The sequence below is a fragment of the Oryctolagus cuniculus genome, chromosome 9 (assembly GCF_051225735.1).
Source record: "Oryctolagus cuniculus isolate XC-2025 breed Fujian yellow rabbit chromosome 9, ASM5122573v1, whole genome shotgun sequence".
NCBI classification, from domain to species: Eukaryota; Metazoa; Chordata; class Mammalia; order Lagomorpha; family Leporidae; genus Oryctolagus; species Oryctolagus cuniculus.
The window spans coordinates 132,363,342-132,379,315 of NC_142875.1; the positions used below are offsets into that span (position 1 = coordinate 132,363,342).

Genomic DNA, 15,974 nt, shown 5'->3' on the forward strand with positions numbered 1-15,974 from the left:
CTGCTCTTGGTTTTTAAGCCTGGAGGCCTTCACACCTGCATGTCCTTCGATAGCCAGGCTTGGGTTTCGCGGTCCACCCTCCTGGTGATTTAGCTGTTGCTCACTGCTACGCTGGGACGACACGCTGGTCTCTGGGAACACGGTCCAGGTATGTGCTCGCGCAAACGTGTTTACTGTAGAAGACGAGAGGACGGAGGAGAGAGTGGGGTGAGCCCTGGTGCAGGGGCTAAGAGACCACTTGTGGTGCCACAGCCCATATCCTAAGCTGTGGGCCTGAACTCTGGCTCTGCCTCTGATCCAGCTTCCTCCTAACACACACAGCGGGAGGCAGCAGGTGGTGGCCAAGTCCTCTGGTCCCTGCCACCCACATGTGAGACCTGGGTTGAGTTCCTGCCTCCTGGTTTTGGCTTTGCCCAGGCCTGGCATTTGAGAAGCAGATCAGTGAATGGAAGACTTCTCTCTGCCTTTCAGACAAGTATTTTTTTTAAAAAAACAAAATGAGAGCATGGTACTAGATTAGGGGAAATCTGGGTAAGATACATTACTCTAAATTTGGAAAATATTTTTACCAGTATTAATATCTGACTCAATTCAAGACTTAAACTCTGAGACTTAATTAAGGAGTTCTATTAAGAATTAAGTATACTTTTATATAATCATGCATTTCAGTGAATACCTCACCAGCGTATTAGCAACAACAATTTAATTAAAATTTTTCATATTCAAAGAGGGAACAAGGTATGGTTTTAAGTCTGTTTTCTAGCCTCTTTTTATTTCAAAACCATTTTGATTATTCAGGCACACTGTAGAGAAATGCCCAGGAAGATCTCTTGTACTACTCAATTTTCAGTTTCCCATAACACTGGTCTCTGAGGGTCTTAACAGAATATCATTACAATAACAAAAGCGTGCCGCGTGGCCAACCACAGCACACTGGCGACCGCTCCTGAGACACCGACTCGCCATGGCTTTGCCTGACACTGCAAAGCAGTCTGAGAGATAAGCTATCCAAGACTCACTGTGATAAAAAAAATAACAGTTAAAGCTCTAGTAAAGAAAAATAATATCATGAAAATGTCTGGGATTGGGCACGGGCTGGAGTCCACGTCCACTTGTATTTATCGAATTCTCGAGCAGAAATGTACTTTAGGGCACCATGTTGCCCAGTGTCCTGGTAACCTACAAGACAGAACATTTTCTGTGATTTATCCAAAGCCAGACAGCTGGTTCGTGATAGAGACAATGTTAGAACTTCCTCTTATTTTCTTTCCACAGTTACTGAGATGGCCCAACATGCCAGGTTTTCTGCTCTGCGACAGGAACTGAAGAATCCACAAGGCACTAGGTTTGATGGGGAAGGAGGAGGAAGTAGAAGAAGGCTGCCCTGCAGGTGAGCGCTGCAGTGGGAGGAGAGAGGCCACTCCCACCCGTGCCCTGCATCCTCTCCCCCCCCCCCCCCAGTATTCCAGGCCAGGAAAACAAAAATCTGTCGTCAACACGATCTATTCATTTGAAAGGCAGAGAAAGAGAAAAGCAAGGGAGCTCTTTCATCTCTTGGTTCACTTCCCAGATGCCTGCAAGAGCTGGAGCTGGACTGGATCAGAACCCAAGAATTCAGCCCAGTTCTCCCAGACGGGTAGCAGGTACACGAGTACTTAGCCACCACCTGCTACCTCCCAGGGTGCACACTGCCAGGAACCTGGGGGAAAATGATCAGTTTTGACCTGGGAATTAGAAATAAGTATGCTATCAGCCTAAAATACGGAAAATCCACGTTTATAGCCAGCAACCTGTTTTGTCAAATGGTTTCACTACACACACACACACACACACACATACACACATTCTATTCCTTCAAATCCACATATTGAGCATGTATGTCTGATTTTTATATCTTGGAAAATAATCATAAATATGAACCTCTTTTTCTAGAACCTTAAAATCTGCTACCACTGACGTGCAGAACCACATGTCATCCAGAAAGGAAACACTGACCAGACAATGAACTCTAATAATGAATGTAAATGACATATTTTATTTGGGGACTGTGAGAGAGCTGTGAATTTCTTAGTAGCAGACGCTCAGCAGGAAATGGAGGAATGGGAAAAGTCATCACTCCACGTCGCCTCCTGGATTTCTGTAGGCGCTGGGGCAGCACAGGGAATCAGGAAGATGAAACGCGCTTCTTTAATCCACACGAGGAATACAGAATCGACCAGGCGCGGCAGCAAGCGCAGGTCCACACTGCACGTGCCCTGATGGTCTCCTTCTGGAGGTTTTTCTGTCTCCTGTTCCCTTAGCACACACAACTGCTTTGGAAGTTCACAACGAGATTCTTGTTCTAAGGTAAGATGACAGCGTCCCATCTCCTGTGGTCCCACCCTGCATTTCACACAACAGTTCCCTCTGACATTCAGTGTCTCTGGACCTCTGACTGGTCCTGAGCACAGCAGGGAGAACGGATCCTTGTCTGCAGGTGTCGGGGTGGTGACGTTCCTTCTGCCGAGAACCTGCCTGCTCGGGAAGAAGCTGGTCTCCCGGAGAGCTGTCGCAGGCCTGGCACTGACTCCCACCACTGCACAAGACATGGAGGGTTAAGTAAATCACTTCTGAGGGGAAGAGGGGTGCAACAGGCAGCATTCTCTCCAAAGGTTTAGTTGTCTATTTGACAGAACTACAGAGAGAGAGACAGAGTTCTCCCATCTGCTGGGTCACTTCCCACAGCAGCCAGGGCTCGACCAGGCCCAAGTCAGAAGCCAGAAGCCTCATGTGGGTCTTTCAGGTGGGTGCAGGGGCCCAAGCACCTGGACCAGCTTCCACTGCCTTCCCAGGCACATCAGCAGGGAGCTGGATCAGAAGTGGAGCAGCCAGGACTCAAACCAGGACCCATATGGGCTGTCCATGTCACGGGTGTCTGCTCTTCCTGCTACACCACAGCACAGGCCCCAGGAGAATTCTCTTGCTATGAAGACGTGACTAAGGGAAGGACCAAGAGGGGAATCAGGGTGGTGTGGGCCAAGATGGTGGTATAGCAACAGGACGTTCCAAGTCATGCAGGGCAAAACAGTTACTAAGGAAAGGGGATAGAAGCCAGCAACAGAGCCGTGAGAAATTCACGCAGAGAAGCGCAGGAGTCAGTCCAGCAGCGACTGGGCAGGGCCATGCAGAGGGAGCAAAAGAGAAAGGGCAGTGGCGGAGGCATGCCGGAGGTGCAGTGGAGAAACTGAAGGGGGAGACTGACCACACACACACACCCCCAGCAGACCAGGTGAGATGCGAGGTCGCAAGTCCACAGAGCTGCAGATAGCAGCGGGCAGCGGAGCCTGGTGAACTGTGTTTGAAGCTCCAAGCAGGAAGCACAGGGGAACAAATGGAGAGGCTGGGGACGCCCCTGTCCGTCTATGTCTCCCCTTTCCCCCAACCAGACCTGCAGCAGGTGAGAAGAAGCCACATGGTTTGTTTACATTTCAAATGTCAACAGGGTGCACACGCCCATCGAGTGCGGGGGGTGGGGGCACTTCACAACACTCCCTACCCAGGAATGAGGATCACAACATTTCAGAGTATTTCTGCCCCCCCCACCACCACAAAAGCTGTACAATGAGAAGTCTAAACATTGAAATCCCTGGCTTGTTTCACTCACCAGTGAGAAGCAACCCCTGGCCAGTAGGCGGGGCTTAGCACACCAGAGCTCTCCTACCTGCCCCTCACGAACAAGAAGTCCGCAGGACTCCCAGAGGCAGGGCTGTGTGCTTCGATTTGCAATGTACAGGCCCATACCAGCTCACAGCAGAGGGAAACACCACAAGCAACAAGACACATACTAAAGAGAAAAGCAACTGGAAATGCCAAAAAACAAGGAAAAAACCTCACTAAGAATAAGGAAGACACACGAGCCCCCCAAAGGAACACTGCAACTCTTCAATAATAGAAGCTAAAGAAGAGATCGCGGATATGCCAGAAACAGAATTCAGATTAATCATCAGATTATGTAGAAGCAATCAGAAACAAATTCACGATCTGAATGAAAAGTGTTATTTCCAAGAAATTGAGATGTTAAAAAGAAGTCAAAATGAAATTCTAGAAACTGCAGCATTCAATACATCAAATAAAAAATGCAGTGGAAAGCCTTAACAACAGAATAAGTGAGACAGAACAAAGAATATCAGAACTAGAAGACAAATTTCTGGAAATAATGCAGTCAGACCCAACACAAGAGTAAGAAATTACTAAATTAAATACCACAGTAGGAGATCTATAAGATTCTATCAAACAACACAACATATGGATCCTAGGAATTCCAGAAGCGTGGAAACAGAGAAAGGATTACAAGGCCTTCTTATTGAAATAATAACAGAAAACTCTCCCCATCTGGAGAAAGCAGAAATTCAAAGAATTTGTCAGCCCTCGCCCAGCCCTACGAAAGAAGCTAAAAGATGTGCTACACACAGAAACACACACAAATCACTACAAAAGTAGGTGAATGCAGAAATGACCCAGCAAAAGTATAAATAAAATCCAAAACACATAAATAAAACTATTTGTGGAAACATGGCGGGGCAAAATTGGTACTTAACAACAGTCTCACTAAATGCAAACAGCCTCGACACCTCAGTTAGAAGACACAGACGGCTGAGTCGATTAAAAACAAAACTCATCTATTTGCTGCCTGCAAGAAACATATCTTACAACAAAGATGCATGCAGACTGACTGTGAAAGGGCGGAAAAGAGGATCCATTCTAACAAAGCAAAAAAGAGCTGGTGTGGCCATCCTCATACCAGACAAAATAGACTTCAACACGAAAACTACTTAAAGAGACAAAGAAAGACACTATATAATGATTAAAGCGTCAGTTCAACAGAAAGATGTGACTACTATACATATATATGCACCTAATAATGGAACCTGGCTATTTAAAAGAAATGCCAAGGGATTTAAAGGGAGATATAGACTCAAATGCAAAAGTAATGGGGGACTTCAATACTCCACTTTCAACAATGCACAGACCAACGGGACAGAAAATCAACAAGGAAACAAGAGTTAATTGACACTATAGACTGAATAAACCTAGCAGCTATCCACAGAGCCTTCCACCCTATCGCCTCGGAGTGTACATAGAACCACATGCTAGGCAATGAAGCAAGTCTCAGCAAACTCAAAGAATTGAAATAACACCATGCATCTTCTCATTCCACAATGCAATGAAGCTGGAAATCAACAACACAAGAATCTCCACATCATATGCAAACACATGGAGAACGAACCAACAGGTTCCTGAATGAACAGTGGGTCATAGAAGAAATCAAAGGAGAAATCAAAAAAATCTGGAAACAAATGAAGATGACAATACAACATATCAAAATTTGTGGGAAACAGCAAAGGCAGAGGAAAGTTTATACCAATTGGTGCCTACATCAAGAAACTGGAAAGGCACCAAATAAATGAACTATCTCTGCATCTCAAGGATCAAGGAAAACAAAAGCAAACCAAACCCAAAACCAGTAGAAAAAAGAAATAATTAAAATTAGAGAAGTAATCAACAAAGCTGGTTTTTTGAAACACAAAACAAAATTGACACACTATTGGCCCAACTAACCAAAAAAAGGAGAGAAGACCCAAATCAATAAAATTAGAGATGAAAAAGGAAATGTAATAATAGACACTACAGACATAAAAATAATCATCAGAAGTTACTACAAAGAGCTGTATGACAACAAACTGTGAAATCTAGAAGAAATGGAAAGATTCCTGGACACATACAACCTACATAAACTGAGTCATGAAGACACAGAAAACCTAAACAGACCCATAACCCATGACAGAAACTCAATCAGTAATGAAGACACTGAAAACAAAGCCCAGGGCCAGATGGCTTTACTTTTAAATTCTACCAGACATTCAAAAAAGAAATAACTCGAATTCTTCTCCAGTTATTGGAAACAATTGAAATGGAGGGAATCCTCCCAAATTCTTTCTATGAATTCAGCGTCACCTTAATTCCTAATTCCAGAAAAGATGCAACAGAGAAAGAAAACTACAGACCAATTTCCATGATGAACATAGATGCAAAAATCAACAAAACTCTGGCCAATTAAATCGAACAACACATCAGAAACACCATTCATCTGGACGAAGTGGGATCTATCCCTGGTATGCTGGGATGGTTCAACATTTGCAAATCAATCGATGTGATACATCACATTAACAAATTAAAGAAAAAACCATATTATTATCTAAATAGATGCAGAGAAAGCATCTGACAAAATACAACATCCTTTCATTATGACAACTCTAAGCAAATTGGGTTTAGAAGGAACATTCTTAAACACAATCAATGCAATTTATGACAAATCCACAGCCAGCATCCTATCAATGAGGAAAATTTTGAAGCATCCCCACTTTGATCAGTACCAGACCGGGATGCCCACTCTCTCCACTGCTATTCAACACAGTCCTCGAAGTTTTGGCCAGAGCCATTAGGCAAGAAAAAGAAATCAAAGGGATTAAAACTATCCCTTTTTGCAGATGATATGATGCTATACATGGGGGCCTAAAAGACTCGACTAAGAGACTACTGGAGCTCAAAGAAGAATTTGGTAAAATGGCAGAATATAAAATAAACACATAAAAAACAACAGTCTTTGTATACACAGACAATGCCATAGCTGAGAAGAGCTTCTAAGATCAATCACATTCACATTAGCTAAAAAAAATAAAAATCAAATATCTTGGAATAAATTTAACCAAGGATGTCAAAGATCTCTACAACAAGAATTGCAAAACTGGGACCAGTGCCGCGGCTCACCTGGTTAGTCCTCTGCCTGTGGTGCCAGCATTCTGGGTTCTAGTCCTGGCTGGGGTGCTGGATTATGTCCCGCTTGCTCCTCTTCCAGTCCAGCTCTCTGCTGTGGCCTGGGAAGGCATTGGAGGATGGGAAACCAGGAAGAACACCTGACTCCTGGCTTTGGGTTGGCGCAGCACCGGCTGTAGCGGCCATTTTGGGGGTGAACCAACAGAAGGAAGACCTTTCCCTCTCTCTCTCTCACTAATTCTGTCAAGAAAAAAAAAAAAAAACAAAAAAGAGGCCGGCGCCGCGGCTCACTAGGCTAATCCTCCACCTTGCGGTGCCGGCACACCGGGTTCTAGTCCCGGTCGGGGCGCCGGATTCTGTTCCGGTTGCCCCTCTTCCAGGCCAGCTCTCTGCTGTGGCCAGGGAGTGCAGTGGAGGTTGGCCCAGGTGCTTGGGCCCTGCACCCCATGGGAGACCAGGAGAAGCACCTGGCTCCTGGCTCCTGCCATCGGATCAGCGCGGTGCACCGGCCGCAGCGCGCTGGCCGCGGCGGCCATTGGAGGGTGAACCAATGACAAAGGAAGACCTTTCTCTCTGTCTCTCTCTCTCACTGTCCACTCTGCCTGTTAAAAAAATAAAAAAAAGAATTGCAAAACTTTAAACAAAGATATAGAAGAAGACACCACAAAATGAAAATAACTTCCATGTTCATGGACTGGAAGAATCAATATTATCAAAATGTCCATTCTTCTGAAGATAATTTACATATTCAATGCAATACCAATCATAATACCAAAGACATTTTTCTCAGACATAAAAAAATGATGCTGAAATTCATTTGGAATCACAGGAGACCTCAAATAGCTAAAACCATCTTATACAACAAAAACAAAACCGGAGGCATCACAATACCAGATTTCAAGACCTACTACAATGCGGTTATAATCAAAACAGCTTTGTACTGGTACAAAAACAGATGGATAGACCTTTGGAACAGAACAGAAATGCCAGAAATCAATCCAAGCACCTACAACCAATTTATATTCCACCAAGGAGCTAAAACCATTAACTGGAGCAAGGACATTCTCTTCAACAAATGATGCTGGGAAAACTCGATTTCCACATGCAGATATGAAGCATGACCCTACCTTATACCTTACACAAAAATCCATTCAAAATGGACCTCAATATAGGACCTGATACCATCAAAATATTAGAGAGCAGTGGGGAAACCCTGCAAGACATTGGCAGAGGTAAAGAATTCCTGCAAAATACCCCAGAGGCACAGGAAATGAAAGCCAAAATTAACAAATGGGATTACATCAAATTGAGAAGCTTCTGTACAGCAAAAAAAACAGGAAAGTGAAGAGGCAACCAACATATTTAGGGAAATTATTTGCAAAACATGCAAATGATAAAAGATTAATAACCAGAATATATAAGGTGATCAATAAACTCAACAACAACAACAAAAAACAAACAATCCAGTTAAGAAATGGGCAAAGGACTTAAATAGACATTTCTCAAAAGAGGAAAGCCAAATAGCCAACAGACATATGAAAAAATTCTCAGGATCACTAGCCATCAGGGAAATGCAAAACAAAACCACAATGAGGTTTCACCTCACCTGGTAAGGATGTGGGGGGAAAAGGTACCCTAATCCACTGTTGTTGGGAATGCAAACTGGTCAAACCACTATGGAAGACAGTTTTTAGATATCTCAGAAATCTGAATATAGCCCTACCATATGACCCAGCCATCCTACTTCTTGGAATTTACCCCAGGTAAATGGAATCAGCAAATAAAAGAGTTATCTACACCTCCAAGGTTATTACAGCTCAATTAACAATAGCTAATACATGGAATCAACCTAAATGCCCATCAACAGAAGACTGGATAAAGAAATTGCAAGACATGTAATTTATGGAATACAACATAATGGTAAAAAAATAACCATCATTTGCAACAAAATGGATGAATCTGGAAAACATCATAGTTAGTGAAATAAGATAGTCCCAAAGGGACAAATATCACATGTTCTCCCTGATCTGTGCTAACTAAAGAGCACCTAAAATGAAACCTGTAGAAGTGAAATTGACACTATGAGAAATAATGACTTGATCAGTCCTTGTCTTGACTGTCAAGGAACAGTTTATTATATTATTTTTAACTTTTTTCTACTTAATATCATTGATTGAACACTTTACTTAACATAGAGTTAATTATAGGTTATTAAGTCAGTTGAAAATAGATCCCAGTAAAAAATAAGAGTGGGGACAATAGAGGGAGGAGCTATACAATTCTGCACACATTCACACAGACTTAACCCTAAGGGTAAAGCTAAAAACTTTCCATGGGATTCCAAATCCCATTAAGCTGAGTGGTACTAATGCCATCTTACATTAAAGTTAAAGTGATCGGCCGGTGCCGTGGCTCAATAGGCTAATCCTCCGCCTTGCGGCGCCAGCACACCAGGTTCTAGTCCTGGTCAGGGCGCCAGATTCTGTCCCAGTTGCCCCTCTTCCAGGCCAGCTCTCTGCTGTGGCCAGGGAGTGCAGTGGAGGATGGCCTAAGTGCTTGGGCCCTGCACCCCATGGGAGACCAGGATAAGTACCTGGCTCCTGGCTCCTGGCTTCGGATCAGCGCGATGTGCCAGCCGCAGCACGCTGGCCGCAGCGGCCATTGGAGGGTGAACCAACAGCAAAAGGAAGACCTTTCTCTCTGTCTCTCTCTCTCTCTCTGTACACTCTGACTGTCAAAAAAAATAAAATAAATAAAAATTAAAAAAAAAAAGTTAAAGTGATCACATTAAGGAGTGAGTGTCAAAGGAATCACATAAATAAGACCAAGTATCTGGTAATAACAATAGATAGAATTTGGGCTGGTGCCATGGCTCACTTGGCTAATCCTCTGCCTGTGGCACCAACATCCCATATGGATGCCGGGTTCTAGTCCCGGTTGCTCCTCTTCCAATCCAGCGCTCTGCTGTGGTCCGGGAAGGCAGTGGAAGATGGCCCAAGTGCTTGGGCGACTACACCCGCTTGGTAGACCAGGAAGAAGCACCTGGCTCCTGGCTTCAGATGGGCGTAGCTCCGGCTGTGGTGGCCATTTGGGGGTGAACCAACAGAAAGAAGACCTTTCTGTATGTCTCTGCCTCTCACTGTCTGTAACTCTACCTGTCAAATAAATAAATAAATAATCTTTAAAAAAATAGATAGAATTAACATGGGAAGCTGTCCACACAGCAAACTCATAGAATGACAAATGCCCTAAACAGCACTCTGGCCTCAGAATCAGCCCTAAAGGCATTCAGATCTGGCTGAAAATCCCATGAGAGTATTTCAGGCATGGAAAGCCAGGACACTGTGACAACAAATGTCCTACATGAAGGATCTCTGTGGGTGAGATCCCAGCAGAAAGAAGGGGCCATCAAAGAAGGAGGTACTTTTCTCTGAAGGGAGGAGAGAACTTTCACTTTACATATGGCCTTGTCTAAATACTGACAGAGTTTGTGGACTCCAAAGGTTTCCATAGCCTTGGAAGCTCATGTCAAGAGCCTCGGGTGATCACTGATGTCAAAAATTAGAGTGATAATTGTTAAATCAACAAGAGGAGTCACTGCGCACTTGCTCCCCATGCTGGACCTCTGTCCATAATGAGTTGTACCATGAGAATTAACTGCAAAACTTGTCTTCAAACAGTACTTTAACACATTGTGTGTGTGTGTGCGCGTGCAAACTGTTGCAATCTTTACTTGGTACAAAGTTGCTCTTCCACATTCAAAGTTAAATTAAAAACCAATCTTAGTGAAGAATGGGTTGGGAGAGGGAGTAGGAGGGTGGATGAGAATGGGGTAGGAGGCCGGGTATGGGGAGAAAAACCACTATATTCCTAAAGCTGTACCTATGAAATTTGCATTCATTAAATAAAAGCTTTCTTAAAAAAAAAAAAAGAATGGAATCAGGAGAGAGAGAGAAGCCAGAGTGATGAAGGGGCATGAGCAAGCCATGAGACACGGGATTCCTGCTGGCTGGTTGTTTTCACAGTTCCTCTTGGTTAATACTCTCAGCTATAATAATTCCAGGAGGAAGTAAAACCCACATTTGATTCCAACAGCTGGCATAACACAAAAATATGTTAAATTCTGAAAAGACAAGTCTAAAACAAAAACATTCTGTTCAACAAGATCAATGTCAGTTTCTTTTTTTTAACAAGTAAAGCTTTTGTTCATGTAAGGCTGTTCACAGCTATCAAGATTTAGATCAGGTTTCAATTTATTATTTTTAAAGTTAAAACAGCTTAATTTTCGTCAAGCCTTTGAGTTCTACCTACAGATCTCACTGTGGCACTTGCAAATCCAGGATCACGAAAAGCAGCCTGTAATTTTTTCTGGATTAGTGTTTGACTTAAATGGAATAGATTACGTTCCCTGAAGCAAGCAGTCTCAATTTAATTCACTAGATTTCCTGGGGAATTTTATATGACTTTTACAAATGCAACATATTTGAACCACAAAATATTGCTGAAAGAAACTACGTGGCATTGCTGGATGATAACGAGGAATATCTCATAATGTGTAAGTGATGAGCTGGTCCAGTTTCATGGATGGAAGACGGAACTCATGCAGGCAGCGTCCCCCTGGTCATCCACGAGTACAGTGTGAAGTCTGTCAAAATCCCGACAGGTGTTTTTGTTCGGCTGAAACTGACAAGCCAATCCTAAAATTTATATGGAATAGCAAAAAATCCTCTGAGATGTAGCAGGAAACATGCACTCCTCAATTTTAATAATTAATATATTGCTACATAAACCAAGATAGTGTGTTATAGAAATAGATGGGGAAGGAAGGAAAATTAAGGGTCCAAAAGTAAATAGTATATATTCAGCCTGTCGGTTTGAATATATGTGCTAAGGAAATTCAATGGGAAAAATACTAGTCTTTATCAGAGAATTTCTTATTTCAACTAAGAAAGCTGGTTATCTATAAAAAAGGTTAATTTAGTTCCTCACATCACACCCTACACAAAATTGAACTCAAAGTGGGTCACAGACCTAAGCTTATAATCTGAAACTACAAACTCTTAGAAGAAAACAGAAGCAAATCTTCACCATCCTGAGTCAGGCCAAAATTTCATAGGTACAACATCAAGTACAGTGAAAAAAGTAATACTATACTTTGTGCTTCAAAAGAAACGTGAAAAGAAAAAGCACATAAAGAGATAAAAGACTTGCAAATTACATCTCTGATAAAGAATGTGTAACCATAATTAATGCGCAATTTTGTGCCTCAATAAGAGGGCAAATAATGCAATCGAAAATGGTCAGAAGATTTTAATAGAGATCTCTCCAAAGATTACTTATGAGTAAACACTTGAAAAGACGCTCCATATAAATAGTCCCTAGGGAAATGGAATTAAAACTTCAGTATCACTTTGGAGCCCTAGGGTGATGCCATTCACAAAGAAAGACAGTAAGCACTGAGAGAATTAAGGCAACCCTCAGCCACTGTTGGTAGAAAAGAAAAATAGCACAACCATTTTGGAGAAAAATTTGACAACTCATCAGTAAGTGAAACATAAACTTACGTTATCGCCAGGCAGACCACTCCTAGGTATCTACTCAATAAAAGTGAACACCTGCATTCAACTAAACACAGTGCTCCCAGCAGCATGTTCCAAACAGCCAAGATGTAGACACATCCCAAATAGCCTGCAGCTGGTCAATGGGTCTTTTAAAGTGTGCTGTTTCCATCCAGTGGAAAACTACTCAGCAATGAAAGGGAGAGATGCTGAAGCAAAAGTGGCCTTGCAAGTCTTCACACTACATGAAGTAGTAGACACAAAGACCATCCAGTGTTTCATTTCATTGCAGCATATATTCAGGAAACACACATCTATAGAGAGTGTGTTCGTGTTTGCACAGGGCTGAGTGTGGGAATGAGAAATGTGGCAGGATGACCCCAGCGACGTCTATGCTGTCAATTCAGATCCTGCGCATATGTCATCCTGCATGTAAAATGAACTATGCAGATGTCATTAATGTACTGAGGGAACCGTGTGGTGGTGGGAAAAGCACACTTGGGTTCAGACCCTGGCTCTATAACCACCTGTAATTCTCACTTGCCTCCTTACGATTCTTAGGAAGAACAAGGCCATTCAAAGAGAACTACATAAAGACAGAGAAATCGAGGGCTGCACCAACACGATTACATGGCTTGGCCACCCTCAGGGAGCCAATTGTCATCCTCTCTATATTGTGTTAGGCACACTTGCTTTTTACAGGTGAAAAACTCACACTTTCTCAGGTCATTAATCCTATTTCTAGAGATAGGTATATGACTATTGGAAAGTTCTTGGCTTTATTGATTCAAATCTGTCTTCCGTGTTACAGACAAGGCTCTCATTAGGGTTGAACTTTTCTTGGATTTTAAATGCCTTGTTTAACAGGCGCTCTTCTATTCACAGTATTGAATTTGGGGGTAATTATTAAATACAACTTAACATTTGTTTCAAGGGGAAAATAATGTTCTCTAGGGTGATAATATTGCTTATAAATATTTGCTGCCAGTGTGGCTCCAACAAATTGTCACCTTTCTAAATTAACTTTGCTATTACCTAATTAGCAAGTATGAATGTGTCCAGTTTTTCCATTTCCTTTCAGGGCAAGCACATCTGGTACTCGGAAGCACTACTCACATCTCACACAATGAGGGCTAGTTGTGAATCTTGGACATCCCAAGGACCCATGAAAGCTGCTTGGCTTCCTCTGAATACTCTAATTCACGACTCAAATACTGCATGAGTGTCTAAAACTACACACGCCTTTTGCATAGATTTTTGCTTTCCTGCTACCCAAGCCAAAAATCAAAGACATTTCTCTATTTTCCTGGTGCATCAGCGGGATCCTAAAGTATCTTCCAGGCCTGTCGTTTTCACCGGACTGGAAGTCAATGGGCCCATCTGCCCCACCGGAAGTGGCTTTGCCATCTGGCATTGGGAGACTGGGTCATGTTTCACCGGCTCAAAGTGAACGGGTAGTAAATCTTTCTTGTGTTGCACCGCAAAACACAATTGTGAAAAGACAGCCTTTGAAAGGTACAAAGGAACATCTCTGGCATGATCTTCAACTTATCCTACCCACAAATGACAGCCAGGAAATCACAAATCTAATACCATCTAAGGATGCCCCATTCCATAGGTTTTTATGTAAGCTTTGATACGCAGAAGAACTGTATGTCAATTTTATCTGCCTACCTACCAGATGTGTCCTGGGCTCAGAGAGGTCGGCTATATGCCCAGGGATGCATGTGCATGCTGGATTCAAACCTGACAGGGTACAACGGCCTCCACCCATCTGCCTTCAACGACTGGGGCCAAGTTTTCTGCCGTGTGCCTCTCGTTCTGCACCCTTGGCTTACCCTGCGACCTAAGGAAGTCAGCACGTTTTCCAAAAACGTGTCCGTGTACTGTTGGTAGCGATCTTTTCCCCTGAAATAATAAGTAAGCCAGGAATTTAAACCAAACAACAGTACACAACCTCAAACCTTTTCCAAAACCGGCTAGGAAGACTTGAGTCTCAGGTCATGGATGCCATTCTGTCAGCTCTTTCTCCATGACAAAGATTCTTTGCTTATTGGAAAACAAGATTTTAAGCCAACTTGTCAGTATTCACCTGGGTGGAAGGGGGACTTAAGTAGCACTTAAATGTGATTACAAAGGAAACAAATTATTACCTAGTTCCGTGGCCTGATCATTTCCCACAGGCCCAGTGGGAGGAGGAGGAGGCTGGGGACAGATGTGCCTCTGTCCCAGCTGGAGAACAAAGGGTTCCAGGCGGAAATTCCCATGGTTGCACACGGCGATCGACAAGGATTCTGTAGGCCACGTTCCATGCACATTAAAACCAAACCCTCTCATCTTAATGCTGACTGAGTCACAATCTTGGAACACACTAGGAAGACAATTTCTTTGCAATTTCCAGTATCAATTTTCCAGTTCAAAGTACCAAATGAGTGTTTTAGAGTTCTCACACTATCGATTTGCAATATCATTGTCTGTGGCAAACTATGCATACGAGCAAGAAAATCTTTTCTATGTGATCTCTCCAACAAAAAGCATCATCTACACCCCTTTTCATATCGTTCTGGTCTAAAGATATAGAAACTGTGTTTGCTCTCAGAGTAATAAAGAGATTAATCTTCAGAGTACACATACATTACTATATATCAGTGTAGTAAAATGGTATCAGTTGAACAATGCAAAATAATAGTAACCGCTCATTTCATGCAGTTATTTTTCTGTTTTACTAGGAAATTCCTACTTTCTAAAATGAGCAGACTGCAAAGAACATGATCTGGGAATTTTATTTTTCATGAAGTTTTTGCATCGGTACTCTTATCTTTAGGTTCCCCGATCTGCGGAAGCAGACCTGAGCCCTGTGGCTCCCTGTCAGGTGCCAGAATGGACGGCTGCAGAGATTCAAGACTCTGACTGCAGAAGTAGCTACAGAAGAAGCTCCCAGATGGCCAATCCACGTCACCCGACCCTGGAGTAGCCTGGGCAAGGAGGCACAGCGGGCAGATGGGGCACAGGCTGCGGTCTGGTCCCGAGCTGGGACTGCAGGGAGCACGTGGCTGGGATGCTGGGTGCTCAGTGATTGGGCTGAGAGAAAGAAGCCGAGCATTCGGGCCTCCTGCCAGGACATGCCCCTACAGACTTGCTTGGCTTATTGTCTTCTTGGTGTATCCTCCTAGGTGGTAGTTCCAACCATCAGGAATTAAAATACCGTCTTCATGCAGCTCACTACTGACTTCTATTTGAGTGCAAATTCCCCTTTAAGCAGCAATCCCACAACCTCTCTCCTCCGTCTCTGCACTAGGATGGTGCCCGTGGCACCGACTCGCCCCTCTCCTCCACCCTCTCCTGCCAGTCTCCACATCAAACCCTCTTTCTCTCTCTTTGCTCACTTGAGAACATCATGTTGCTTTTTTTTTTTTTTTTTGGCAGGCAGAGTGGACAGTGAGAGAGAGAGAGACAGAGAGAAAGGTCTTCCTTTTTGCCATTGGTTCACCCTCCAATGGCCGCCGCGGCCGGTGCACCACGCTGATCCGATGGCAGGAGCCAGGTGCTTCTCCTGGTCTCCCATGGGGTGCAGGGCCCAAGCACTTGGGCCATCCTCCACTG

The 15,974-nt window shown here is 43.4% G+C and overlaps 1 protein-coding gene across 1 annotated transcript in view; it reads right to left on the reverse strand.

Annotated features, from left to right (window-relative positions):
* Positions 1 to 2,045: 2,045 nt before the first annotated feature.
* LOC149124775 (uncharacterized) overlaps positions 2,046 to 15,974 on the reverse strand; it is a 97,063-nt gene continuing 83,134 nt past the window's right edge. The window contains exon 5 of the mRNA XM_089303330.1: positions 2,046 to 2,575. Within this exon, the coding sequence (XP_089159456.1) occupies positions 2,082 to 2,575 (494 nt within the window). The 3' untranslated portion in view covers positions 2,046 to 2,081. The remainder of the gene's footprint in view (positions 2,576 to 15,974) is intronic.